We start from the raw sequence: 26,850 nt of genomic DNA on the forward strand, positions 1-26,850 counted from the left end.
TTTGGGGCGTGGCTACTGTAGCAGGTGGATAGTTTGGGGCGTGGCTACTGTAGCAGGTGGATAGTTTGGGGCGTGGCTACTGTAGCAGACAGTTTGGGGCGTGGCTACTGTAGCAGACAGAGAGTTTGGGGCGTGGCTACTGTAGCAGGTGGATAGTTTGGGGCGTGGCTACTGTAGCAGATGGGGAGTTTGGGGCGTGGCTACTGTAGCAGACGGGGAGTTTGGGGCGTGGCTACTGTAGCAGGTGGATAGTTTGGGGCGTGGCTACTGTAGCAGACAGTTTGGGGCGTGGCTACTGTAGCAGACGGAGAGTTTGGGGCGTGGCTACTGTAGCAGATGGGGGGTTTGGGGCGTGGCTACTGTAACAGGTGGAGAGTTTGGGGCGTGGCTACTGTAGCAGACGGAGAGTTTGGGGCGTGGCTACTGTAGCAGATGGGGGGGTTTGGGGCGTGGCTACTGTAACAGGTGGAGAGTTTGGGGCGTGGCTACTGTAGCAGACGGAGAGTTTGGGTTGTGGCTACTGTAGCAGACGGAGAGTTTGGGGTGTGGCTACTGTAACAGGTGGAGAGTTTGGGGTGTGGCTACTGTAGCAGACAGAGTTTGGGGCGTGGCTACTGTAGCAGGTGGATAGTTTGGGGCGTGGCTACTGTAGCAGACAGTTTGGGGCGTGGCTACTGTAGCAGATGGGGAGTTTGGGGCGTGGCTACTGTAGCAGATGGGGAGTTTGGGGCGTGGCTACTGTAGCAGACTGAGAGTTTGGGGCGTGGCTACTGTAGCAGATGGGGAGTTTGGGGCGTGGCTACTGTAGCAGATGGGGAGTTTGGGGCGTGGCTACTGTAGCAGACAGAGTTTGGGGCGTGGCTACTGTAGCAGGTGGATAGTTTGGGGCGTGGCTACTGTAGCAGACAGAGTTTGGGGCGTGGCTACTGTAGCAGACAGAGTTTGGGGCGTGGCTACTGTAGCAGACAGTTTGGGGCGTGGCTACTGTAGCAGACAGCTTGGGGCGTGGCTACTGTAGCAGATGGGGAGTTTGGGCGTGGCTACTGTAGCAGATGGGGAGTTTGGGGCGTGGCTACTGTAGCAGATGGGGAGTTTTGGGCGTGGCTACTGTAGCAGACGGAGAGTTTGGGGCGTGGCTACTGTAGCAGATGGGGGGGTTTGGGGCGTGGCTACTGTAACAGGTGGAGAGTTTGGGGCGTGGCTACTGTAGCAGACAGTTTGGGGCGTGGCTACTGTAGCAGACGGAGAGTTTTGGGCGTGGCTACTGTAGCAGATGGGGGGTTTGGGGCGTGGCTACTGTAGCAGACGGAGAGTGTTGGGCGTGGCTACTGTAACAGGTGGAGAGTTTGGGGCATGGCTACTGTAGCAGACGGAGAGTTTGGGGCGTGGCTACTGTAGCAGACAGAGTTTGGGGCGTGGCTACTGTAGCAGACGGAGAGTTTGGGGTGTGGCTACTGTAGCAGACGGACAGTTTGGGGTGTGGCTACTGTAGCAGACGGAGAGTTTGGGGTGTGGCTACTGTAGCAGACGGACAGTTTGGGGTGTGGCTACTGTAGCAGACGGAGAGTTTGGGGTGTGGCTACTGTAGCAGACAGAGTTTGGGGCGTGGCTACTGTAGCAGACAGAGAGTTTGGGGTGTGGCTACTGTAGCAGACGGAGAGTTTGGGGTGTGGCTACTGTAGCAGACGGACAGTTTGGGGTGTGGCTACTGTAGCAGACGGAGAGTTTGGGGTGTGGCTACTGTAGCAGACGGAGAGTTTGGGGTGTGGCTACTGTAGCAGACGGACAGTTTGGGGTGTGGCTACTGTAGCAGACAGAGTTTGGGGTGTGGCTACTGTAGCAGACAGAGTTTGGGGCGTGGAAATTGAATTTATTTCATAATAGACTGCAACGTCGACAATTACGGAACTGAGCTGAGCTGAATAATGACACTATTGTCTTCTGTAGAGATGCTTTATTAGTTACAAAAACGTAACATAATTGTTTAATTTTTTTTCTTTTTTTAAGAAAATACTCACTTAATTTTGATAATTCTTCAGCATACAAGACTTCATATCTTCAGTCATTTCTCTTCTTGATTTAAGAATGTTTAGATATTTGTGCTGGAAAACAAGACAGAAACAGTGAGTTAGAAAGTGCAGTGTTTAATAAAGTCTCTCCAGTCCTTCTTCGACTCAACCTTTAATCTCATTCTCTTTCATCTTTTAAAATAGATCAGATTCCAAACTCATATTCCGAGGCACATGTACGTGACCCCGCGACCTCAGGCCATGACCTTTTACTCTTTGTGACCCTCAGATTGCTGAAGAGCGTGTCCTGTTGAGCGACGTCAGGCCGAGCAGGTGGTACCAGTTCCGCGTGGCGGCGGTCAACGTTCACGGCACCCGCGGGTTCACGGCCCCCAGCAAGCACTTCCGCTCGTCCCGAGGTGAGTCTTCCTTGGTGGCCTCCGGACAGCTGAAATCCTCGTGATTTACTGCGCAGGCAGGTGGAAAAGCCTTTTATCTTCTGCTCTAATGGCCCGTTTTAGCCAAGAGTTTTACGACAGAGCCGCTCGTCGTTCAGAGCTGCCGAAGGACATGTAGGCCTGATTTAGAAAAGCTTAAATGAGCCAAATAATGTGTCCTTTTTATTTGTTTGCTTGGGTGTTAAAATTCACTTCTCCCGTGATTCTAGGAAAAATATAATTTACATTCAAAATCAGTTCATAAATGCAGTTTATTAGGCGACTGAAAGTACTGCCTTGTAAAAATCCCACATAAAAGACTTTATTAAAATAATATTTTACACAGAAATGAAAATTCTGTCACTATTTATTGGCCCTCATATTGTTGCAAACTTGTATGATGTTATTTTTTCTCTGTAAAACTAAAAAGAAAATTGCTTTTCTGTTCGATAACAGTTAGAGTACAGGTTTGGAGGGATATATATATATATGTATATGTATAAATAAATACAGTGAAATGAGTGTTTCTGTCCTGAAAACGAACGAACTGAACACTTTCTTGCAGCTGAGATGTTTTGAAATGTATTTGTTTTCATTCTTGTAAACCTTTATTTTGCAAATTGCAACTCCGTGGCTTTATTTATGTTAATTCTGCCGTTATTTCTCATATTGCAGGGTAATTTCTTGTTATTTAGACATCATCTGGTGCCCGCGGCCTCACAGGATCATAATCTTGTTTATTCCACCTCTGTAATTATGACTTACAAACTCATAAGCAGCGACTTCCCGGCAGGATTTGAGGCCCTCGTCCTCTTATATATAACCTCTTCAGTTAGTGCTCTGTTCTCACATCAGTGATGATTTATTATTCAATCAGCGAGTACTGTGGAATTAATGAGTTATTCGAACCACATTCAGTCAGATCAGCTGATTTTTGTGCTAACATCCCTTGTTGAAGCAATTAGCAGAAACTTGATTATGTATGCGTGTCGCCTCTGGATGAGCGTCTGGTGTTCAGGTGCAGACGGGCCTCTAGATTGGGCCATTTTCCATTAAAATCCCATTTGCCTGACTTTACTTCCTCTACACAGGATGACATCATATCCTGCTCGCAGTGGACAACACCACCGTCACATTCAGATCTGCTCAGAAAACTCGCTATATCAGACAACATGCTGTTTTTATTTCTTATTAAATTTGTATTGAGACTGAGTGACAGATAAATGCGCCGCTTCAAATATACATGAGTACAGTTATAATATTAAATAGAACATATAATTAATTAAAATAAAATATTATTATTTTATTATCACAAAGACAAAAATATAAAATTTTATTTATTTATTCTATTATTTATTATTATAAAATATTTTTAAAAAATAAATAAATAAAACTTACTATTTTATGACTGGTACATTTTCTCAGTTTACCTGTAGTGTTGTAAAATCATTTTGGTTATTTGCAACAAATAAATAAAATAAAATATAATATTATATTAGTAATAATAAATATTAGTATAATATTTATTAAATATTAAATAAAAATATATAAAATGAAATAAAATATAAAACAGCCAAATTATTTCATTACCACAAACTCAAAAATATATAATTTAATTTATATCTAAAATATGTTTATTTTAATTATAAATAATATTTTTTAATAAAATATAATAATAAATAAAACTGGTAATTTTTTCTCAATTTACCTGTAGTGTTATTATTGTTAATTATTACTAGAAATATTTAAAAATCATTTTTGTTATTTGAAATAAATCAGAAATAAAATCAAATAAATCATTAGATGGAAAAAGTTACAATTTATTAAATATTAAATAAAAATATACAATTAAATAAAATATAAAACAGCCAAATAATTCCATTATCACAAAGACAAAAAATATATAATTTATTAAAAATAAATCAACAACCATTTCATGACTGGTAAATTTTCTCAGTTCACCTGCAGTGTTATTATTGTTAACTAATACTAGAATGAATTATTATTATTATTATTATTTAATTATAATTATTATTATTTAATTTATTATGTAATTATTTTTATTAATTTAATTAAAGCTGAAATAAAATATAAATATAAATCTTATATTAAAAGCTTAAACTTTATTAAATATTAAATTAAAGCCAAATAGTTCCATTATCACAAAGACAAAAATATATTATTAATTAAAAAAAAACAAAACCCTGAAAGCTGAAATATATATAAGTCTAAAAACTGAAATAAAAATAAATGGAAGCAAAATAGAATTTTTTAAATAAACAAATAAAAAAGCACATAACACAATTAATGAAATTATAAAAAATATATGAAAAATGCGAAAATAAAAGAAAAAATATTAACAAGCTTCAAAATATGAATAATATATAAATAATGCTAAAATAATACTGTTCGCTCAACATTGACAGATGTGAGATCTGTAAATATAAGACAAAAAGTTGGTTTGATCAGTCGTTTTCACTGTCAGGTGTTTGTTCACATTTACTCGTCAAAACCTAATGTTTTATTTCTTCTGTACATTTTTATATGACAAATCAAACCGTTGTTCAGACCCGTCTCCTCCTCCAACCCCGTCTGCACTGAGAGCCACAAACATCACGGTGGGTCAGGACGGTCTGCTGACGGTCCATCTCAACTGGACCCTTCCGGCGGAGTCCGATGTCCCCGTCCACCACTTCAAAGTCTTCTGGATCTGGAGTGTCCCGGGAAAATCACTGGTGCCTTCCAGGAGAAAGAGGAGAAAGACCACCGACGGGGTAATTGATGCTTTCTTCCCTCGCCGCCTCGAGGCTTTCCCTGTGTAAACTCTGAAATCTCTCATTTGTTAAACACACACACAAGCCTTTTATTATGGATTAGTTGATCTGTAGGGAAATTTGAGTTCTTCTGCAGAATCGTACGATTACACCCAGTCGAAGAGCTACTTCAAGCTATAATAATAGATATATTAGATATATATATATATATATATATATATATAGATATATTACAACAGATATAATATAAACACAAACAGAACAGACGAAGAACTGAACTGAACACTTAAATACAAACTCAAAGCAGTCAAGCGAACAAGAAACAGGTGTGACTGATCATCACAAATCAGAGCAAAGAAACTCCCAGAAAAAAACAGAAACAAACACAGATAACTTTAACAATATATATATATATATATTCTGCCCAAATTACTTTTATTTGGATTTCCATTCAGATCATCTGTCATCTTATTTAAATGATCTTATTTATTTATTTATTTGTTTGTTTGTATTAAATGTGCTGTATTTAATTTCAGTAATAATTACTCAACTATTTATTTTATTTCAATAATATTTATTCTTTAACAGGCTGTATTTTGTATTTTGCATGTATATTTTATATTTGATTAACAATTGTGTATTTAATAATTTATTTAAATATTTCAACATTTATTTAATAATTTAATTTGGTCCTTCATATATGTATGGTATAATATATATATAATATAGTATAGTAATATTATAATAATAATTATATTATTATTATTATTATTATTATTATTATTATTATTATTATTATTATTATTATTATTATTATATCTAATAACATAATATAGTATGTTAATAAAATTAAATTATATATATGTGTGTGTGTGTGTGTGTGTGTGTGTGTGTGTGTGTGTGTGTGTGTGTGTGTATATATATATATATATATATATATATATATATATATATATATATATAATTTATGTTATTTTTTAAGAGTATTTTCAGACATAATTACTTGCTTTTATTTAGTTTTGCATTTGGATATATATTGGAGATTATTATATATGGTATATTTCATAATTACTTAAAACATTACATACAAATTTCAAATATATTATATATTAAATATATGTCAGATATGTTATATATAATGTACGTGAGTGATGTGTTATGTATAAAATGTAGTATGTAAATATATTATGAAATATGTCAGATGTTATATATTAAATATAAAATGTATATATCAGATATATATTAAATATGATAATTATAATTACATATGAATATATGGTATAAAATAATATAATAAATTATTATACTATTATACTATTATAATAAATATATATAATTAAAAATATAATATAAAAACTATTATAAATAAATTTATTTATTTATTTATTTATTTATTTATTTATTTATGTATTTATTGGTCAGATGTTATATATTAAATATAAAATGTATATATCATATATATATATATATATATATATATATATATATATATATATATATTAAATATGTTAATTAATTATAATTATATATTAATATATGGTATAAAATAATATAATAAATTATTATTATATATATATATATATATATATATATATATATATATATATATATATATATATATTAATATATGGTATAAAATAATATAATAAATTATTATTATAATATATATATACATACATATATATATATATATATATATATATATATATAAAAATATATATATATATATATATATATATATAAAAAAAAATATATATATATATATATATAAATATATATATATAAATATATATATATATATAAAATATCTATATATATTTGTTATTTTATTTTTTTTATTTTTTTATTTTTTTTAAAGAGTATTTTCAGACAGAATTACTTGCTTTTATTTGGTTTTGCATTTGGATATATATTCAGAAATTATCACAGACTGCATCATTGTGGATGATTTGTAAATTGTAACCCAAAAAATGTCTCTATATTTTTGTTTCCCGTTTATTTCCATTGCTGATCCACTTAGAGTTTTCCACAGTTTTTCTCTGATCATATATCTAGTGCCACACAGTTCAGTCAGTCTCGTATTGTTCTGATAAAGCAGAAGGAAAAGGGCTTGAGACGCTGCTGGAGGCTGTAGATCTGACCTGATGCGGTTGATCTGCTGACAGTGACTCCTGCCACTGGAGCTCCCGCTGTCTCCAAACAATCCCTCCGGAGAATGTGTTCATAATCTCAGACACACGATCTGTCTGTTGACACGCAGACCGCTGGTTCTGCTTCAGCACCTCAGGGTTCGGGTAGTGACCCGCTGGTGCAGGAATGCCCAAACTAACCGTCAATAACTAAATCCAATCAAGCACACGCTGATAGAGGAATGGAGTGGAAACTCACATGTGTTCCTCATAGACGACCTGCCCTGGACAGACGGGTTTGGAGATCATTCAGGGGTCACTGAACGTGCTTCATGTCACAAACACCAAATACTCGGCTGTCAGGTTATTCACTGAGGTGTTTCGTCATTTAACCAAAAGCCACAAACACAATAAAGTTAACAAAAAAAAAAAAACACATTTATGCATGTCTAGATTAGATATGGATAAATCAGATTAGATATGGATAAATCAGATTTGTAAATTTACTGATATGAATTTTAGTTGTTATATAATTCGTTATATATTTAACAGATCACCTGCTAAATCTCAAATATATTATGTATGAAATATATTTAATACATATCAAAATATTATACATCAAATATATGTTATGATATATAATATTGATATATGATGTTATATGTTAAATGTCAAACATTTCATATATTAAATGTAAATCATAAACATTATATATTAAATGTCAGATGTGTTATATATTAAATATGTCAAATATATTATATATTAAATGTATATCAGGTAAATTAAATTGTTAAATACTGTATACATTATGTCAGATATATTATAAATGTCAAATATATATTATATATTTGTCAGATATGTTATATATTAGTCATATATTTTAGATATTAAATATGTATCAAATATATGTTGAATATATGTTAGATATGTTAATATATTCTATATATATTAAATGTTTGTCAAATAAATTATATATTAATATGTTAAATTATCAAATATATGTTAGAGATTATATATAATAAACATGTCAAATATTTTATATATTAAATGTATATCAGAAATATTATATAGTAAATGTCATATGTATTATATATTTAATATGTCAAATATTGTATATATTAAATGTATATCAGATAAATTGAATTGTTAAATATAGTTAAATATATAGTTAAATATAGTATACATTAAATGTCAGATATATTATAATGTCATATATATATATATATATATATATATATATATATATATATATATATATATATATATATATATATGATATGTTATATATTAAATGTCATATGTTTTATATATTAAATATGTATATATATATATATATATATATTAAAAAAAAATATATATATATATATATATATATATATATATATATATATATATATATATATATATATATATATATTAAATGAATGTCAAAAATATTATATTTTAAATATATGTCAGATGTGTTATATATTAAATATGTCAAATATATTATATATTAAATGTATTTTAAAAAATATATTTTAGATATTTATATTTATATATTTTAATATATTTATGTTAAATATATATTAAATATATGTCAGATATATATTAAATATGCCATATATTTTATATATTAAATGTATATCAGATGAATTGAATTGTTCAATGTATTCTAAATTAAATGTCAGATATATATCATATATGAAATATTTATATTATGTATTAACAGTCATATACATTGTTTGTCAAATATGTGATATATTAAATATATGTCAGATATAAGTGTAATATTAAATGTCAAATATGTATTAAGTATTTCAGAATATACTATATATTACATGTAAGATATAGTGTAGCCTATATTAATATATAACAAGTAAATTCATAATGTTCATGGAAATGAAGTGTTGAAGCAGAACTGAAGGCTGATCACAGATCTGTGGAGTTCATAACTGATGTTAATCGATGTGTTTCAGGCCCAGAGCTCTGTCGTTCTGGAGGGTCTTCAGCCCAACTGCAGCTACACCGTGGAGGTTCAGGCCGTCACATACTGGGGTCAGGTGCGGCTGAAGAGCGCCAAAGCCTCGATCCGCCTCGACACGCAACAGAACAACCAGACGAGTACGACAGAGCCGACCTACATTTTCATTTTCTTATGCAATACATTCTTTTAACATATTTTAATTATTTAACTTTTTTATTTATTATTTAATTTATATATTTAAAATTATTTTTTATTTATTCTTACTTTTTTATTTATTTTTTTATTTTATTTATTTAATTAATTATTAATCATTTTATTTTTAATCATTTTGTTTATATAAATCCTAAAAAATTAATATGAAATATTTTATTTTTAATCATTTTATTTTTTTAATTATTTTATTTATATAAATCCTAAAAAATAAATATGAAAAAAAATTAAACATGTTTTCATTTTATTTTTTATACATTTATTTTAAATATTTAAATTATTAATTATTTAATAATTTGAATCATAATTTAAAATTATATATATACTAATAAACTTTTAATTGAAAGCATTTAATGAATGTTTCTGGAAATACTCCATGTGTTGTGTGAATGAGAACATGTTTTATTTGATATTTTGACATTTATTCAGCAGTGCTTTGATCTGCATTGACACTATTCTTGAAGAGCTGCTGTGCAGCCAGAATAATGTACCAGTTCTCACTGTAAAGCTGCTTTGACACAATCTGCATTGTAAAAAGCGCTATATAAATGAAGGTGACTTGACTGAGTAAAGTGTGGCTCCACAGTGAGATCTGATGTGTTTAATGTTGATTCAGAGGCCGTTTCTAAGGCCAGGAAAGTGGCGGCTCCTGCTCTGGGATCAGTGTCGGTCAAAAGACCCTCGAGCGCTCTGGAAGTCGGCACACCGTATTACCAGGACGGACAACTGCAGGTGCGCATCTACTGGAAGAAGAGAGCAGGTACGACACACACACACACACACACACACTGAACATCTGTGTCTGCAGCAGCGAGAGTTCAGTTGTCGCCTCACTATATGAACGCACAAATTCATCTCCAGAGCCGCTCTGAAAGTCACTTCATCAGCATTTAACTGCTTGGTTTGAGAAAACTACCGTCATAAACACAGAGACTCAAAGCTCTCGGCAACCCGCCAAAATAAAAGTTCGATTTAACTTGACAGAAACATATTACTGTTGAACAGTAGAATTTAGATACATTAATTTAATAATAAATTATTAAAATATATTTTTAAACAATAATCTCAGTTTTAATTTTAACAGTAAAGCTCTGTTGTGCAACATTGTTCGACAAAAAAAAGTTTAATTTCATGATTAAAAGATAAATTAAATGGTATGATATGCGTTATAAAAATTTTTTATAACTAATTGTGAAAAGAGCAGGATGCAGGATGAAAAAAAAAATATCTTGACATTTTTATAGCAAAATTTATAATAATTTAATTTATTATTTATTTAATTATTAGGTAAATTTTTAGTTGATAAAACAGTCAGAAAAAATATATCCAACTTTTATAGCACAAACTAGAAAATAATAATATAATTTACTTATTATTTAATTTTTAATTTAGTCAATTCAAAAATAGCCTACTACAAAATTTAGAATAATTTATAAAAAAAATTTATTTAGTACTTTTTTTTAATGACAAATTGATAAAACAGCATGGATGAAAAATATCTTAAACTTTTTGTAGCAAAAAAACTACAAAATTTAGAATAAATTAATTCATCATTTATTACTTTTTTTGTCAAATTTAGAAAAAATGACTTGTTGATAAAATATCTTTTATAGCACAAACTAGAAAATATAACATAATTTAATTTATTATTATTTAATTAAAAAAATTTAAATACACAACAGAATTTCTGAAAAAAAAAAAACATTTCATAAAATATATATCTTTTTAATTAAGAAATATTGTTGTTTTTAAGAATTAAATTAATTAGACATGCTTTTTGATTATTAAAATGGAATTAAACCATTATAATGGAATCCAGAAAACAGAATTTGGTAAAAATAAAAGTTGAGGGGAAAGAATAAAAATCATAGGGCCCTAAAAAACAAAATATATATATTTTTTTTGTTAAACTTTTAATAGATTGTTGGTAAATTGGACAAGATTCATTATTTCAATTAATTAGACAAGTTTTTGATTACTAAAATTTAATTTAACCATTAAAATGGAGTCCAAAAAAAAAAAAAAAAATGGAAAAAAACGGAATCCAGAAAAATTTAAATGGAAAAAACGGAATTTGGGAAAAAATAAACCGGATTTCATAGAGCCCTACATATGCTCCCTTAATCCAATCAGTGACACTGCAAATATGCAAATAAGAAGGGTTTAGGAATGTAAATGAGTGTATTTCATGTTGGTGTGAGCCGAGTTTAATTCCCGCTGCGGTGCTGAAATCCCGAAGCCGGCGGGTCAGAGGGAATATTGAAGCCCTGCGCTCCTGTCAGGCTCTATTAGGTGGTCTGTGTTACGTTACTAATATATGTCATCGCCCGAGCCGGGCTGGAGTTCAGGAACGAGTCCCTCCGCTCCACGCTAATGAAGGAAATTCCTTCTGGTCCGGAGCCGCTAGCGCAGCCCGACGGATCGCGACCCGCTTTGGCACTTCCTCGAGCTGCGGCGCTGAACCGGAGGACGACAGACTCGTGTTAATGAGACTCCGCTTCTGCCGAGTTTCTGCTGACTCGTTCTGTGGCTCAGCGTTTTTATTCTGCCAGCCTCAAAGCGTCAGGTCAACCTGAACTAACTTCACTTCAGCTTCTGAAGAACTGTTCATCCTAAAATCACATGATTCAGTTAGCTGGAGCTTTTCTAAACAACTGAAGGTGATAAAACTGTGAGATGACAAATTAACTTGGAACTAGAAATGTAAATATATTCATTTAGTCTATTCAAATAACTGCTTGATAGGGCTGAATATTTCATAGCAATTTAATTTATTATTTGTTTATTATTAATCTTAATTTTAATTTAATTGTCTAATTTAGAAATTGATAAAACAGCAAGATTACAAGAACATTTTATAGCCCAAAAATATATATATGTTTTTTTTATTTAGTCTAATTTAGTCTAATTTCAGTTAGCAAAATATCTTATTTTTTATTATTATTTATTTATTATTTAATTTTTAATTTATTCAATTTAAATAAAGACTAATTGATAAAACAGTGAGATGCAGGATATCTTAAACTTTTTACAGCAAAACTACAAAATTTAGAATAATTTCATTTATTTATTTATTTATTTTTTATTTAGTCCATTTTTTATTACTAATTGATAAAACAGTGAGATGCAGGATGAAAAAATGTCTTGAAATTTTTATAGCAAAAAACTGCAAAATTTAGAATAATTTAATTTATTATTTTATTTAATTATTAGTCACATTTTTATTCAAATTTATAAAAAAAAAAATTGACTTGCTGATAAAACAAATATCTTCAACTTTTATAGCACAAACTAGAAAATGTAAAATAATTTAATTAATTTATTATTTAAATTTCAATTTAGTCAATTTTTTAAATAAAACTACAAAACTTAGAATAATTTCATTTATTTTTTTATTCAATTTTTTAATTTAGTATTTTTTTTTTTAAATGACAAATTGATAAAACAGCATGGATGAAAAATATCTTAAACTTTTTATAGCAAAATTTAGAATAAATTAATTTATAATTTATTAGTTAAATTTTTTAGTTACAAAAAATATAGCAAAATACTACAAAACTTAGATTCATATAATTAATAAAGTTTTACTTTAGTCTAATTTAGAAAAATAACTAGTAGATAAAACGGTAATGTATAAAATGTATTTATTATTATTTAATTTTAAATTTTTATAACAAAAAACTGCAAAATCTATAATAATTTAAATTATTATTTATCTAATTATTAGGTAAATTTTTATTCAAATTTATAAAAAAAATACTGGTTGATAAAACAATGAGAAAAAATATCTCCAACTTTTATAGCACAAACTAGAAAATGTAAAATAATTTAATTTATTTATTATTTAATTTTTAATTTAGTCAATTAAAAAATACTATGAAATTTAAAATAATTTCATTTATTCTTTATTCAATTTTTTAATTTAGTATTTTTTTTTAAAATGACAAATTGATAAAACAGTATGGATGAAAAATATCTTAAACTTTTTATAGCAAAAAACCTGCAAAATTTAGAATAAATTAATTTATCATTTATCTAGACATTAATTTATTTAGTCAAATTTAGAAAAAATGACTTGTTGATAAATATCTTTTATAGCACAAACTAGAAAATATAATTATTTAATTTATTATTATTTAATTTTTAATTTAAACGTCCAGCTGATAAAATAGTGAGATGCAGGATTAAAAAAATATAGCAAAATAATACAAAATTTTATAATATAATTAATTTAATATTATTTATTTTTTTTATTTTTAATTTAGTCAATATTTAGAAAAATTACTAATTATAAAACAGTGAGAATATTTTTATACTTTTTATAGCAAAAAATGACAAAATTTGGAATTTATTATTATTTATTTATTTTATTTTTAATTTAGTCCAATTTAAAAAAATGACTAGTTGATAAAACATCAAGATGCAGGATGAAAAAATATCTTAAACTTTTTTTATAGCAAAAAACTACAAAATGTAGAATAATTGAACGATACTAGATGTACCGCATCCCATTTTTACTTTTCAACCAACCACCGATCCACATGCACAGGATTGTGGGATACCGTAGACGGGTAGACGGTCCAAGCGTTGTCGGCGGCGTGTGAAGGAGTGTTTTCAGGTTTCAGGTTACGTAGCACTTGTTTATTCTGCTCAGTGTTTTTTCCTCCTTCTCCAGCTGCGGTTCCTTTTTTCTGCTTCCAGAAATGTTCCGTCGGCTCCTTCAAAGGGTCTTTTATCTCCGACCGCAGTCGAGTCCCTCTGCAGAGGCTGAGCGTAACTCAATTATTAATCTGAAATGTATCATTTCACGTCCAAACGGCGCAGCTTGATGAATAATAAACGGGAGCGTTGCGTAAACACTGCTGATTAGCCTCTGCTGGAGGAGCCGATCATCGCCGCTCTCGGGATGAGCGATCGCTGTGCTCGGCTCAGTCTCGTGCTGGTCAGCTCTGTTCTGACCGCTGGTTTCTGATCCCTGGCGTTGTATTAGTCACGTGACTCGTTCGTCTCAGAAGTGTCACTGAAGTCTCCATGTGTCATTTATTCATTTATTGAACGTGTTTCACTTTATTCTGATGCTCCGCTGTAGATATTCCACTGACTGAGAGAAACACACACTCTCATTAGAGCATCAGTAGAGTGTGTGTGTGTGTGTGTGTGTGTGTGTGTGTGAGAGAGAGAGTGAGTTTGTTTGTGTGTGAGTTTGTTTGTGTGTGAGTTTGTGAGTGAGTGTGTGTGTGTGTGTGTGTGTGTGTGTTTATGAGTGTTGTGTGAGTTTGTGAGTGTTGTGTGTGTGTGTGTGTGTGTGTGTGTGAGAGAGAGAGTGAGTTTGTTTGTGTGTGAGTTTGTGAGTGAGTGTGTGTGTGAGTGTGTTTGTGTGTTTGTGAGTGTTGTGTGTGTGTGTGTGTGTGTGTGTGTGTGTGTGTGTGAGAGAGAGAGTGAGTTTGTTTGTGTGTGAGTTTGTGAGTGTTGTGTGAGTTTGTGAGTGTTGTGTGTGTGTGTGTGTGTGTGAGAGAGAGAGTGAGTTTGTTTGTGTGTGAGTTTGTGAGTGTGTGTTTGTGAGTGAGTGTGTGTGTGAGTGTGTTTGTGTGTTTGTGAGTGTTGTGTGTGTGTGTGTGTGTGTGTGTGTGAGAGAGAGAGAGTGAGTTTGTTTGTGTGTGAGTTTGTGAGTGAGTGTGTGTGTGAGTGTGTTTGTGTGTTTGTGAGTGTTGTGTGTGTGTGTGTGTGTGTGTGTGAGAGAGAGAGTGAGTTTGTTTGTGTGTGAGTTTGTGAGTGTTGTGTGAGTTTGTGAGTGTTGTGTGTGTGTGTGTGTGTGTGAGAGAGAGAGTGAGTTTGTTTGTGTGTGAGTTTGTGAGTGTTGTGTGTGTGTGTGTGTGTGTGTGTGTGAGAGAGAGAGTGAGTTTGTTTGTGTGTGAGTTTGTGAGTGAGTGTGTGTTTGTGAGTGAGTGTGTGTTTGTGTGTGAGTGTGTGTGTGAGTGTGTTTGTGTGTTTGTGAGTGTTGTGTGTGTGTGTGTGTGTGTGTGTGTGAGAGAGAGAGAGTGAGTTTGTTTGTGTGTGAGTTTGTGAGTGAGTGTGTGTGTGAGTGTGTTTGTGAGTTTGTGAGTGTTGTGTGAGTTTGTGAGTGAGTGTGTGTTTGTGTGTGAGTGTGTTTGTGTGTGAGAGTGACTTTGCGAGTGTGTGTTTGTGAGTGTGTGTAATTTTGTGAGTCTTGTGTGTGTGTGTGTGTGTGTGTGAGTGTTGTGTGAGTTTGTGAGTGTGTGTTTGTGAGTCTTGTGTGCGCGTGTATGTGAGTGTGTGTAAGTTTGTGAGTGTTGTGAGTGTGTGTGTGAGTGTGTTTGTATGTGAGTGTGTGTTTGTGTGTTTGTGAGTCTTGCGTATGTGTGTGAGTGTTGTGTGAGTTTGTGAGTCTTGTGTGTGTGTGTGTGTGTGTGTGTGTGTGTGTGAGTGTTGTGTGTGTGTGTGTGTGTGTGTGTGTGTGTGTGTGTGAGTGAGTGTTGTGTGAGTTTGTGAGTGTGTGTTTGTGAGTCTTGTGAGTGTGTGTTTGTGAATGTTGTGTGTGTGTGTGAGTTTGTGAGTGTTGTGTGTGCGCATGTGTTTGTGTGTGTGTGTGTTGTGTGAGTTTGTGAGTGTGTGTTTGTGAGTCTTGTGTGTGTGTGTGTGTGTGAGATCTGTAACTCATGTTGGTGTGTATCTCCAGACGCTCTGGTGAACCGGTATCATGTTCAGTGGATTCCTGAATACTGCAGCTACAATCAAACCAGATCGCTGGAGAAATCCGTGACTCAGGTGTGTGTGTGTGTGTGTGATCTCCCTCTCTCCTGCACGAAACACTGACTCTCCATTGTGTTCATGTGTGTTTATGATCCACAACAGCGTCAGCCAAGAGTTTCTGAACAAGCCTCCTGCTCTCCATAAACGCAGCCTCTTACGGGACCAGAGACTCATTTCTCTTCATTATTGGAAGCAAATTAGCGAGTGTTGTTTCAGATGATGTGGTCAAAATGTGGTCCAGTGCCTAATAAAACACATGTATTAAAATGACATTTCCAGGAAGTAGGATTGAATCCATCAAACCCCCCTCCGGCCCCACCGGAGCCTTAACCTGCGGCCCGAGGCCTGTTTCAGCTCGACTCCGACAGATCGCTGCATTCTTGACTGCGTCTCGCTGCTTTGCTAGGAAATGTGCTCTCGCTTCAGTAGATGGCCTGGAATCCGGCAGTTTAAAAGCGTTTTAAAAAGAAAATGTGATTGTTGTTTGTTCGTGCAGATGTTGCTACAGTGTTACGCTTGCTAGGTGAAAATGTGTCACTACAAAGCGGGAGCTTTCTGGGTAGTTGCCAAGGATGTTGCTATGAGGTTACTAAGGTCGCTAAGGTGTTGCTATGCAGTTAGGTTCTAAGGTCTATTGGGTGGCCACCAGGACTGTCCTGTGGGATTGCTGAGGTTTTCTAGTTGGTTGCTAGGGTGTTGTTTCTAAGGTGTTGCTATACAGTTTCTAATTTGTTCTGGGTGGTTGCCAGGTCATTAAGGTGTTACTATGTTGTTTCTGTAGTAGGTGGTCCTAGGTGGTTGTCATGACATTGCTCTGGGGTTGCTAAGGAGTTCTAGGTGGTTGCTAAGGTGTTGCTATGCAGGACTGTCCTATGGGATTGCTGAGGTGTTCTAGTTGGTTGCTAGGGTGTTTTCTATGCAGTTTCTAAGATGTTCAGGTTGGTTGCTATGGTGTTGCTATACAGTTTCTAATGTGTTCTGGGTGGTTGTCATGACATTGCTGTGGGGTTGCTAAGGTGTTCTAGGTGGTTGCCACAATGTTCCCGTGCAGATGGGTTCTAAGGTGTTCTAGATAGTCACCAGGACTGTCCTATGGGGTTGCTGCAGTGTATTAGGTGGTTGCTAGGGTGTTGCTGTGCAGTTTCTAAGGTGTTCTGGGTGGTTGCCAAGGTGTTGCTATACAGTTTCTAATTTGTTCTAGGCGGTTGCCAGGACATTAAGGTGTTGCTCTGCCATTTCTGTAGTAGGTCGTTCTAGGTGGTTGTCATGACATTGCTCTGGGGTTGCTGCGAAGTTCTAGGTGGTTGCTAGGGTGTTGCTATGAAGTTTCTAAGGTATTCTGGCTGGTTTCCAAGACATTGATCTGGGGTTGTAGCTGGCTGCTAAGGTGTTCTTGGTGATTGCCTGGACATTGCTATAGTATTGCTATAGAGTTCAAGGTGGTTGCTAGGTGTTGCTATGCAGTTAGGTTGTAAGGTGTTCTAGGTGGTCGCCAGGACTGTCCTATGGGGTTGCTGAGTTGTTTTAGGTGATTGCTAGGCTGTTGCTTTGCAGTTTCTAAGGTGTTCTGGGTGGTCGTCATGACATTGTTGTCTGGTTGCTAAGGTGTTCTAGGTGGTCGCTTAGGTGTTCTATGCAGTTAGGTACTAAGGTGTTCTAGGTAGTTGCTAGGGTGTTGCTATGCAGTTTGTAATGTGTTCTGAGTGCTTGTCTGGACATTACGGTGTTGCAATGCACTCAGTCTCTATGGTATTCTAGGTGATTGTCATAACAATCCTGTGAGTTTGCAAAGGTGTTCTAGGTGGTTGCTAGAGTGTTGCTATGCAGTTTCTAAGGTGTTCTAGCTGATTGTCATGATGTTGCTATGGGGTTGCTGTAGTGTTCTAGGTTGTTGCTGGTGTGTTGCTATTTAGTTTCTAAGGTGTTCTGGGTGGTTGCCAGGGCGTTACTATGCAGGCATTGCTATGTAGTTGCTAGAATGTTCCAAGTGGTTGTTTCTGTGTGGTTGCTAGGGTGTTCTAAATGTGTTTTTAGGGCGTTGCTAGGGTGTTTTGTAGCTCAAACCGAGCATGGCATTAGCAATGGGTCATGGGTTTGATTCCCAGGGAGGGAATGCAAATATATCTTGAAGGCAATGTAAGTCACTTTGGATAAAAGCATCTACCAAATGCATGAATGTTGCATGAATTGCTAATTGCCCAAGTCAAAAGCATCCAGCCAGTCACAGAGACTTTTGCATGGACTAACAGCAGTTTTCTTCATAAAATACTCAAGTCACCTGACCGGTGTAGGATTGTCACTGATAAATGTGCTTCTCTTTTGCAGGAGAACTACATCAATCTTCCCAGCCTGCTCTTCTCCTGTAAGTACAGGGTCACTGTTCACACCCTCAACGCCAAAAGACGCTCTAAAGACGAGAGCACAAGCTTCCTGACGCCGTCCTGCGCGACTCTCAGGAGCAAGAGCGCCAAGCCCATCGCCTGTCCCGGGGACACAGGTGAGCAGGACCGATGGGATTTCATGAGGTTTTGGATCTCTAATTTGGAAGTGTTTGTTTTCAGGATGGATCATCATATGGTTCATACATTCAGCTTGAAATATGACAATGAGTGATTACAGTGGGATAAAAGCTCAGGTTTATTTGGCAGCAACAGTATTATGCAGTTTTTCTAGTGCATATCTAATTTACTTATTTACTGAAATTTTAGGATCACTGATACTGTTTAATTTTTTATTAATATTTTGAATGTTTTTTTATTTTCTGTTTTCATTTTCATTTCAGTTCAAGTTTATAATTTTTTTAGTAATTTACTATTTTTTAATTATTTAAAATATTTTATTTTATTTAATTTAACATTTATTTTTATTTATTTAATTTTTATTTTATCATTGATATACTATTATAGTTTTTAAATATTTTGAATTTTTGAGTTTTGAAATTTGTTTTTTGTTTTTATATTCATTTTAGTTTAGTTTTAGTTTAGTAATTTTAGTAAAAAAAATAGTAAAAAAATATATTTCATTTATTAATCATTGATATATTATTATAGGTTTAATTAATATTTAGAATTTTTGAGTTTTTAAATTAAATTTTTTATTATTTTCATTTTAGTTAATTATTTTTTTAGTAATTTTTGTAAAAAAAAAAAAGAAAAAGAAAAAAAGTAACTTTATATTTATTTCATTTAACATATTTTTTATACTTATTTTTTGTTTTATCATTGATATACTATTATAGTTTTTATTAATATTTTTGAGTTTTGAAAATAAAAATGTGAGTTTGTTTTTATATTGCTGTATTGTTTTTATATTTGTTTTTCATTTTAATTTTAGTAAACGTTTAATAAATTTTGTTGTGTTTTGTTATTTTTATTAATGACAGAAATGAACAAAAATGAGGAATGTTGCCTTGGCAAATAAATTAAATAAAATAAGTTTACTTTTTTATGGTTTTACTGAACTATAATAACCCTGGCACAAGTTCCTAAAACAAAACTCTCAATAACTTTCATTCAGTGATTAGTTCTTCCTTTATTCATAATTTTGTTACCTGACATATTTATAAAAACCACTGCATCCTGACAGAGCTTGCTGTTTTCACAAGTGCTTTTCAGTTTTGTGTGTGTTGTGAGTAACTCTGAACCTTCCGCTGTCATCATGATATATTTGATATTTTTCTTAAACCCTCCAGCGCCGTCAAAGGTTTTGGCCAAGCCTGAAAACCTGACAGCGGCCTTCACCTTCCACGACGGCAACGTGACGGCTAACTTCCTCTGGAGGGTGTCGCGTCCCCAGCCGCATCAGCCAATCACAGGTTTCCAGGTCACATGGGCGGAAGTTTCCACGGAGAGCCGTCAGAACAGCCTTCCCAACAGCATCATTTCCCAGTCTCAGATCCTGCCACCTGTAAGTCGTCTCAAAACACGCAGTTCTCCCATGAAAGCTCACGGCCGCACATAAATTACACTTGCATTACGTGTTCTTGGCCGATGCTCTCTAACAAGAGCGTTTTCTCATGGAAAATTGGTTACATATTAAAGTCCAAGAGTGTAAAATATGATACACAATCATCTTCCGTGGATAACGGCGCCGCTGGCATCGGCCCACAGGATCCTGCTGATAAATCGAGCGCTGCATGAGGAACAGAGGCTGTTCGTTTAACCACCTTTTACGAACCAGACCATATCAGGATGTTTGAGATGTGGAGTAAGCTTGAGTAATATACTGAATGTTCACAGTATGTTTGTATATAATTTTGTTGGCAATGTAAAACTTTAATATTAAATGTTAAAGGGGACCTATAATGCCCCTTTCACAAGATGTAATATAAGTGAATGTGTGTGTGAAGTTTCAGCTCAAAATCCCCCACAGATCATTTATTATAGCTTGTCAAATTTGCCTCTATTTGGGTGTGAGCAAAAACACGCTGTTTTTGTGTGTGTCCCTTTAAATGCAAATGAGCTCCACTTTCCAGAAGAGGGCGGAGCTTTAACAGCTCAACACAACAAAGCTGGAGAATCTCACGCAGCCAAAATGACGTGTGTGTTCTCGGGGGCGGGGTTTATGTAAATTTTAGGGTTTGTGATGTCACAAACTCAGGAAGAAGCTTGTTTGTTGTAGTTCTTAAAAAGCGATTTCTGTAAAAGAAAATATCTCTCTTTGCACTGAACTTTGAGCGTCGTAACTTTGCAGATGTTGTTGCATATATATTCAGTTATATTATACAGTATTAACATAGTATAATATAACTAATTAATATAATCGAATAATTGTATTTAATATTTAAACTGAAAATATAAATATATATAATTTGAATATTAAAAGTTAATATGATTTAATGTTAATATAATTAAAATAATTTAATAATTATATTTAATATGTAAATTTAATATTTTAAAAAAATTAAATGTTGATATTAATACAACTTAATATAATTTAATAAATGTATTTATTGTATAAACAATATTTTTAAATAGCTGAAAAAAAGTTGTGTGTTAAATATTTTTTTAATATATTAAATGTTATTTATTATTAATATTTAATTTTAAAAAGCTAAAAAACATATGCATATAAAATTAAAATAATTTGAATATTAAATGTTAATATTTATTATTAATATAATTTATTAAATTTGATATACTACACACACAAATTTAATTTTGTAAGCTTTGAATATGAAATAAAAAGCTGAAAAGTATCTATATATGGATATCATTTTCAGCTACATCACCCTAATGGGAAAGTTTATCTTGAAGTAATTCATGGAGATTTATTGGTGTTATTAGTAGTGTTATTAGTGCTCATATGGTAAGTATTAGTATATTAGTATGTTCTCATGGATGGAGTGTCGTTTTGAGCTCTGACATCATCAGTGCTGTCAAACATCCTCCAGATCTTCTCCATCACTGACACTGGCTGCTTTCCTTCAGGAACAAACAGTCCTCACGCACATGAACAACAACACGCTCACATTACCTTTCATATTCATGTCCTTCTGCTGAAGCTTAATCGACTCAATCGGAATGAAATGCATCCAGTCGACTCCGGTTTTCATCCGCATGATTCCTCAGATGTTATCTGACAGAAGGTTGAGGCACGTCATCATTATCAGATTGGATTCATGTATGAATGATGTGGATTCTGTGATGTTTAATCCTCTCAACGAGTAAATCTGAAGAGCTTCCCATGAGCTCATAACAAACCCGACATGAAGACACTGGACGACGCCTCGTGTTGGAGAAACTCTTCATAGATCTCATCGTTCCATCTGATCAGAATAATCTGGAAAGAGAAAACTGAACTGTGTTTTGACGAAAAACGACTGTATTGTGATATAAAAGAAGCATCTGTTTCAGTGCTGACTGTGAACGCTGCTGTGTTTTGTGATGTTTTTCAGAATCATAACCTCCTGGTCGTGTCCAGCCTCCGACCGGCCACGTTTTACAGGTTAGAGGTGCAGGTGATCACCACGGCAGGAGAAGGACCTGCGACAAAGAAGATCTTTCAGACGCCCAGCCGGCCACCACTTCAGCAAAGTGAGAACTTAGACTTTAGATCAGTGATTCTGAACTCCATCTTGAGTTTTCTTCACAATATTCCTCATTTAACATTTACATTTTTTTACATTTATGCATTTGGCAGACGCTTTTATCCAAAGCGACTTACATTGCATTATACTATACATTTTTATCTGAGTATGTGCAATCCCTGGGATCGAACCCATGACCTTGGCATTACTAGTGCCATGCTCTAACCACTGAGCTACAGGAAAGCTACAGGAAAGCTTTAAATAATTCATATGCAGAATATAGGGGCGGGGCTGGTTGAGTTAGTTAGTAGTGTGTTGAAACTGGCAAGGGGCGGGACATATCCAAACACGCTTGAAGCGCTTGGCCAATCACAACACACTGGGCCATCTGACCAATCAGAGCAGAGTAGACCAATCACAGGGTTTAGAGGTTTAGAGAGAATGAATCTTCAACTTCGAATCTTCAACTTAATAATTTTTTTTAACTGGTTCATTGAAACGAAGTGTCCAAAAGAACCTGTTCACAGAAATTAATTGGACTTCCAGTTATTATTAGCAAATGTGACGCGAATTAATGAGAAGCGTTGTTGAACTGAAGTGGATTCCCCTGGATGGAATCGATTACAACTTTTGCAATCGACTCTTGATTCCCATGCCTCGGAATCAATTCTTTTTGGAATCAACTGTTGATTCCCATCGCCTCGGAATCAAGGAACCAGTTCTTTTTGGAATGTGTCTTGATTCTCATGCCTTGGAATCAATTCTTTTTGGAATCGACTCTTGATTCCCATCGCCTCGGAATCGAGGAATCAATTATTTTAGGAATCGTCTCTTGATTCCCATGCCTCGGAATTAATTCTTTTTGGAATCAACTCTTGATTCCCATCGCCTCGGAATCGAAGAACCAGTTCTTTTTGGAATGTCTCTTGATTCTCATGCCTTGGAATAAATTCTTTTTGGAATCGACTCTTGATTCCCATCGCCTCGGAATCGAGGAATCAATTATTTTAGGAATCGTCTCTTGATTCCCATGCCTCGGAATCAATTCTTTTTGGAATCGACTCTTGATTCCCATCGCCTCGGAATCGAGGAATCAATTATTTTAGGAATCGTCTCTTGATTCCCATGCCTTGGAATCGATTCTTTTTGGAATCAACTCTTGATTCCCATGCCTTGGAATCGATTCTTTTTGGAACCAACTTTTGATTCCTGTTGCCTCGGAATCGAGAAATCAATTCTTTTAGGAATCATCTCTTGATCCCTATCGCCTCAGAATTGATTCATTTTGGAATTGTCTCTTGATTCCCATCGCCTCGGAATTGAGGAATTGATTCATTTTGGAATTGTCTCTTGATTCCCATCGCCTTGGAATGGGCAATTCCCATACAACTGCAGCTCGTGTTGGATGAGCGACCTCTTGATTCACATGCCTCGGAATCAATTCTTTTTGGAATTGTCTCTTCATTCCCATTGCCTCGGAATCAAGGAATCATTTATTTTTGGAATTGACTCTTGATTCACATGCCTCGGAATCAGTTCTTTTTGGAATTGACTTTAGATTCCCATTGCCTCGGAATCGAGGAATCAATTCTTTTTGGAATCGTCTCTTGATTCCCATGCCTCGGAATCGATTCTTTTTGGAATCGACTCTTGGTTCCCATGCCTCAGAATCTATTCTTTTTGGAATCGACTCTTGATTCCCATGCCTCGGAATCGATTCTTTTTGGAATTGACTCTTGATTCCCATGCCTCGGAATCGATTCTTTTTGGAATCGACTCTTGATTCCCATCGCCTCGGAATCTATTCTTTTTGGAATCGACTCTTGATTCCTATTCCTTGGAATCAATACTTTTTGGAATCAACTCTTGATTCCTATCGCCTCGTAATCGAGGAATCAGTTCTTTTTGGAATCGTCTCTTGATTCCTATCGCCTCGTAATCGAGGAATCAGTTCTTTTTGGGATCGTCTCTTGATTCCCGTCGCCTCGTAATCGAGGAATCAGTTCTTTTTGGGATCGTCTCTTGATTCCCATCGCCTCGTAATCGAGGAATCAGTTCTTTTTGGGATCGTCTCTTGATTCCCATCACCTCGTAATCGAGGAATCAGTTCTTTTTGGGATCGTCTCTTGATTCCCATCGCCTCGTAATCGAGGAATCAGTTCTTTTTGGAATCGTCTCTTGATTCCCATCACCTCGTAATCGAGGAATCAGTTGTTTTTGGAATCGTCTCTTGATTCCCATCGCCTCGTAATCGAGGAATCAGTTCTTTTTGGAATCGTCTCTTGATTCCCATCGCCTCGTAATCGAGGAATCAGTTCTTTTTGGGATCGTCTCTTGATTCCCATCGCCTCGTAATCGAGGAATCAGTTCTTTTTGGGATCGTCTCTTGATTCCCATCGCCTCGTAATCGAGGAATCAGTTCTTTTTGGGATCGTCTCTTGATTCCCATCGCCTCGTAATCGAGGAATCAGTTCTTTTTGGGATCGTCTCTTGATTCCCATCACCTCGTAATCGAGGAATCAGTTGTTTTTGGAATCGTCTCTTGATTCCCATCACCTCGTAATCGAGGAATCAGTTCTTTTTGGAATCGTCTCTTGATTCCTATCGCCTCGTAATCGAGGAATCAGTTCTTTTTGGAATCGTCTCTTGATTCCTATCGCCTCGTAATCGAGGAATCAGTTCTTTTTGGAATCGTCTCTTGATTCCCATCGCCTCGTAATTGAGGAATCAGTTCTTTTTGGGATCGTCTCTTGATTCCCATCGCCTCGTAATCGAGGAATCAGTTCTTTTTGGAATCGTCTCTTGATTCCCATCGCCTCGTAATCGAGGAATCAGTTCTTTTTGGAATCGTCTCTTGATTCCCATCGCCTCGTAATCGAGGAATCAGTTCTTTTTGGGATCGTCTCTTGATTCCCATCGCCTCGTAATCGAGGAATCAGTTGTTTTTGGGATCGTCTCTTGATTCCCATCGCCTCGTAATCGAGGAATCAGTTGTTTTTGGGATCGTCTCTTGATTCCCATCACCTCGTAATCGAGGAATCAGTTGTTTTTGGGATCGTCTCTTGATTCCCATCACCTCGTAATCGAGGAATCAGTTCTTTTTGGGATCGTCTCTTGATTCCCATCGCCTCGTAATCGAGGAATCAGTTGTTTTTGGAATCGTCTCTTGATTCCCATCGCCTCGTAATCGAGGAATCAGTTGTTTTTGGGATCGTCTCTTGATTCCCATCGCCTCGTAATCGAGGAATCAGTTGTTTTTGGAATCGTCTCTTGATTCCCATCACCTCGTAATCGAGGAATCAGTTGTTTTTGGGATCGTCTCTTGATTCCCATCGCCTCGTAATCGAGGAATCAGTTGTTTTTGGAATCGTCTCTTGATTCCCATCGCCTCGTAATCGAGGAATCAGTTGTTTTTGGAATCGTCTCTTGATTCCCATCACCTCGTAATCGAGGAATCAGTTCTTTTTGGGATCGTCTCTTGATTCCCATCGCCTCGTAATCGAGGAATCAGTTGTTTTTGGAATCGTCTCTTGATTCCCATCGCCTCGTAATCGAGGAATCAGTTGTTTTTGGAATCGTCTCTTGATTCCCATCGCCTCGTAATCGAGGAATCAGTTCTTTTTGGGATCGTCTCTTGATTCCCATCGCCTCGTAATCGAGGAATCAGTTCTTTTTGGGATCGTCTCTGGATTCCCATCGCCTCGTAATCGAGGAATCAGTTCTTTTTGGGATCGTCTCTTGATTCCCATCACCTCGTAATCGAGGAATCAGTTCTTTTTGGGATCGTCTCTTGATTCCCATCGCCTCGTAATCGAGGAATCAGTTCTTTTTGGAATCGTCTCTTGATTCCCATCGCCTCAGAATTGATTATTTTTGGAATCGACTCTTGATTCCCATCGCCTCGGAATCAATTATTTTTGGAATCGTCTCTTGATTCCCATCGCCTCAGAATTTATTATTTTTGGAATCGACTCTTGATTCCCATCGCCTCGGAATCAATTATTTTTGGAATCGACTCTTGATTCCCATCGCCTCGGAATCAATTATTTTTGGAATCGACTCATGATTCCCATTGCCTCAGAATCGATTCTTTTTGGAATCAAGTTTTGATTCCCATCGCCTCTGAATCGAGGAATGTATTCTATTTGGAATCGTCTCTTGATTCCCATCGCCTCGGAATGGGCGATTCCCATACGACTGCAGCTCGTGTTGGATGAGCTGGATGGGATTGAAGCGACTGTTATCCAACTGAATTAAAGGGTTTTTATTTCTATGAAAAACAAAACGACTTATGTAAACGTTTAGGTAGCATATCCTATCCTAATTTCACCCTCACACTTCGTCATGGCATTATCACGAGACAGCTTTTCACCTTGACAAGAAATCTCATCACATTTTAATCTCACAAAATCTCGTCACACCCCTACAATATATATATTATACTATATTATATTCTATAAAAACACATAGGATTCCTATAGACTCACATGAGAAGTGTGTCTGATAATGTGACAGATGTCTAAGTT

General features: G+C 34.9%; 1 protein-coding gene across 1 annotated transcript in view; it reads left to right on the plus strand.

Annotated features, from left to right (window-relative positions):
- The window catches only part of LOC137035722 (anosmin-1), a 73,449-nt gene that overhangs the window by 45,597 nt on the left and 1,002 nt on the right, over window positions 1–26,850 (plus strand). The window contains exons 6-13 of the mRNA XM_067409275.1: window positions 2,299–2,428; window positions 5,015–5,220; window positions 9,308–9,452; window positions 10,142–10,285; window positions 16,223–16,311; window positions 18,622–18,793; window positions 19,988–20,202; window positions 22,193–22,331. Of these exons, the coding sequence (XP_067265376.1) occupies window positions 2,299–2,428; window positions 5,015–5,220; window positions 9,308–9,452; window positions 10,142–10,285; window positions 16,223–16,311; window positions 18,622–18,793; window positions 19,988–20,202; window positions 22,193–22,331 (1,240 nt within the window). The remainder of the gene's footprint in view (window positions 1–2,298; window positions 2,429–5,014; window positions 5,221–9,307; window positions 9,453–10,141; window positions 10,286–16,222; window positions 16,312–18,621; window positions 18,794–19,987; window positions 20,203–22,192; window positions 22,332–26,850) is intronic.

This window comes from Chanodichthys erythropterus, chromosome 14 (assembly GCF_024489055.1).
Source record: "Chanodichthys erythropterus isolate Z2021 chromosome 14, ASM2448905v1, whole genome shotgun sequence".
Classification (NCBI taxonomy): domain Eukaryota; kingdom Metazoa; phylum Chordata; class Actinopteri; order Cypriniformes; family Xenocyprididae; genus Chanodichthys; species Chanodichthys erythropterus.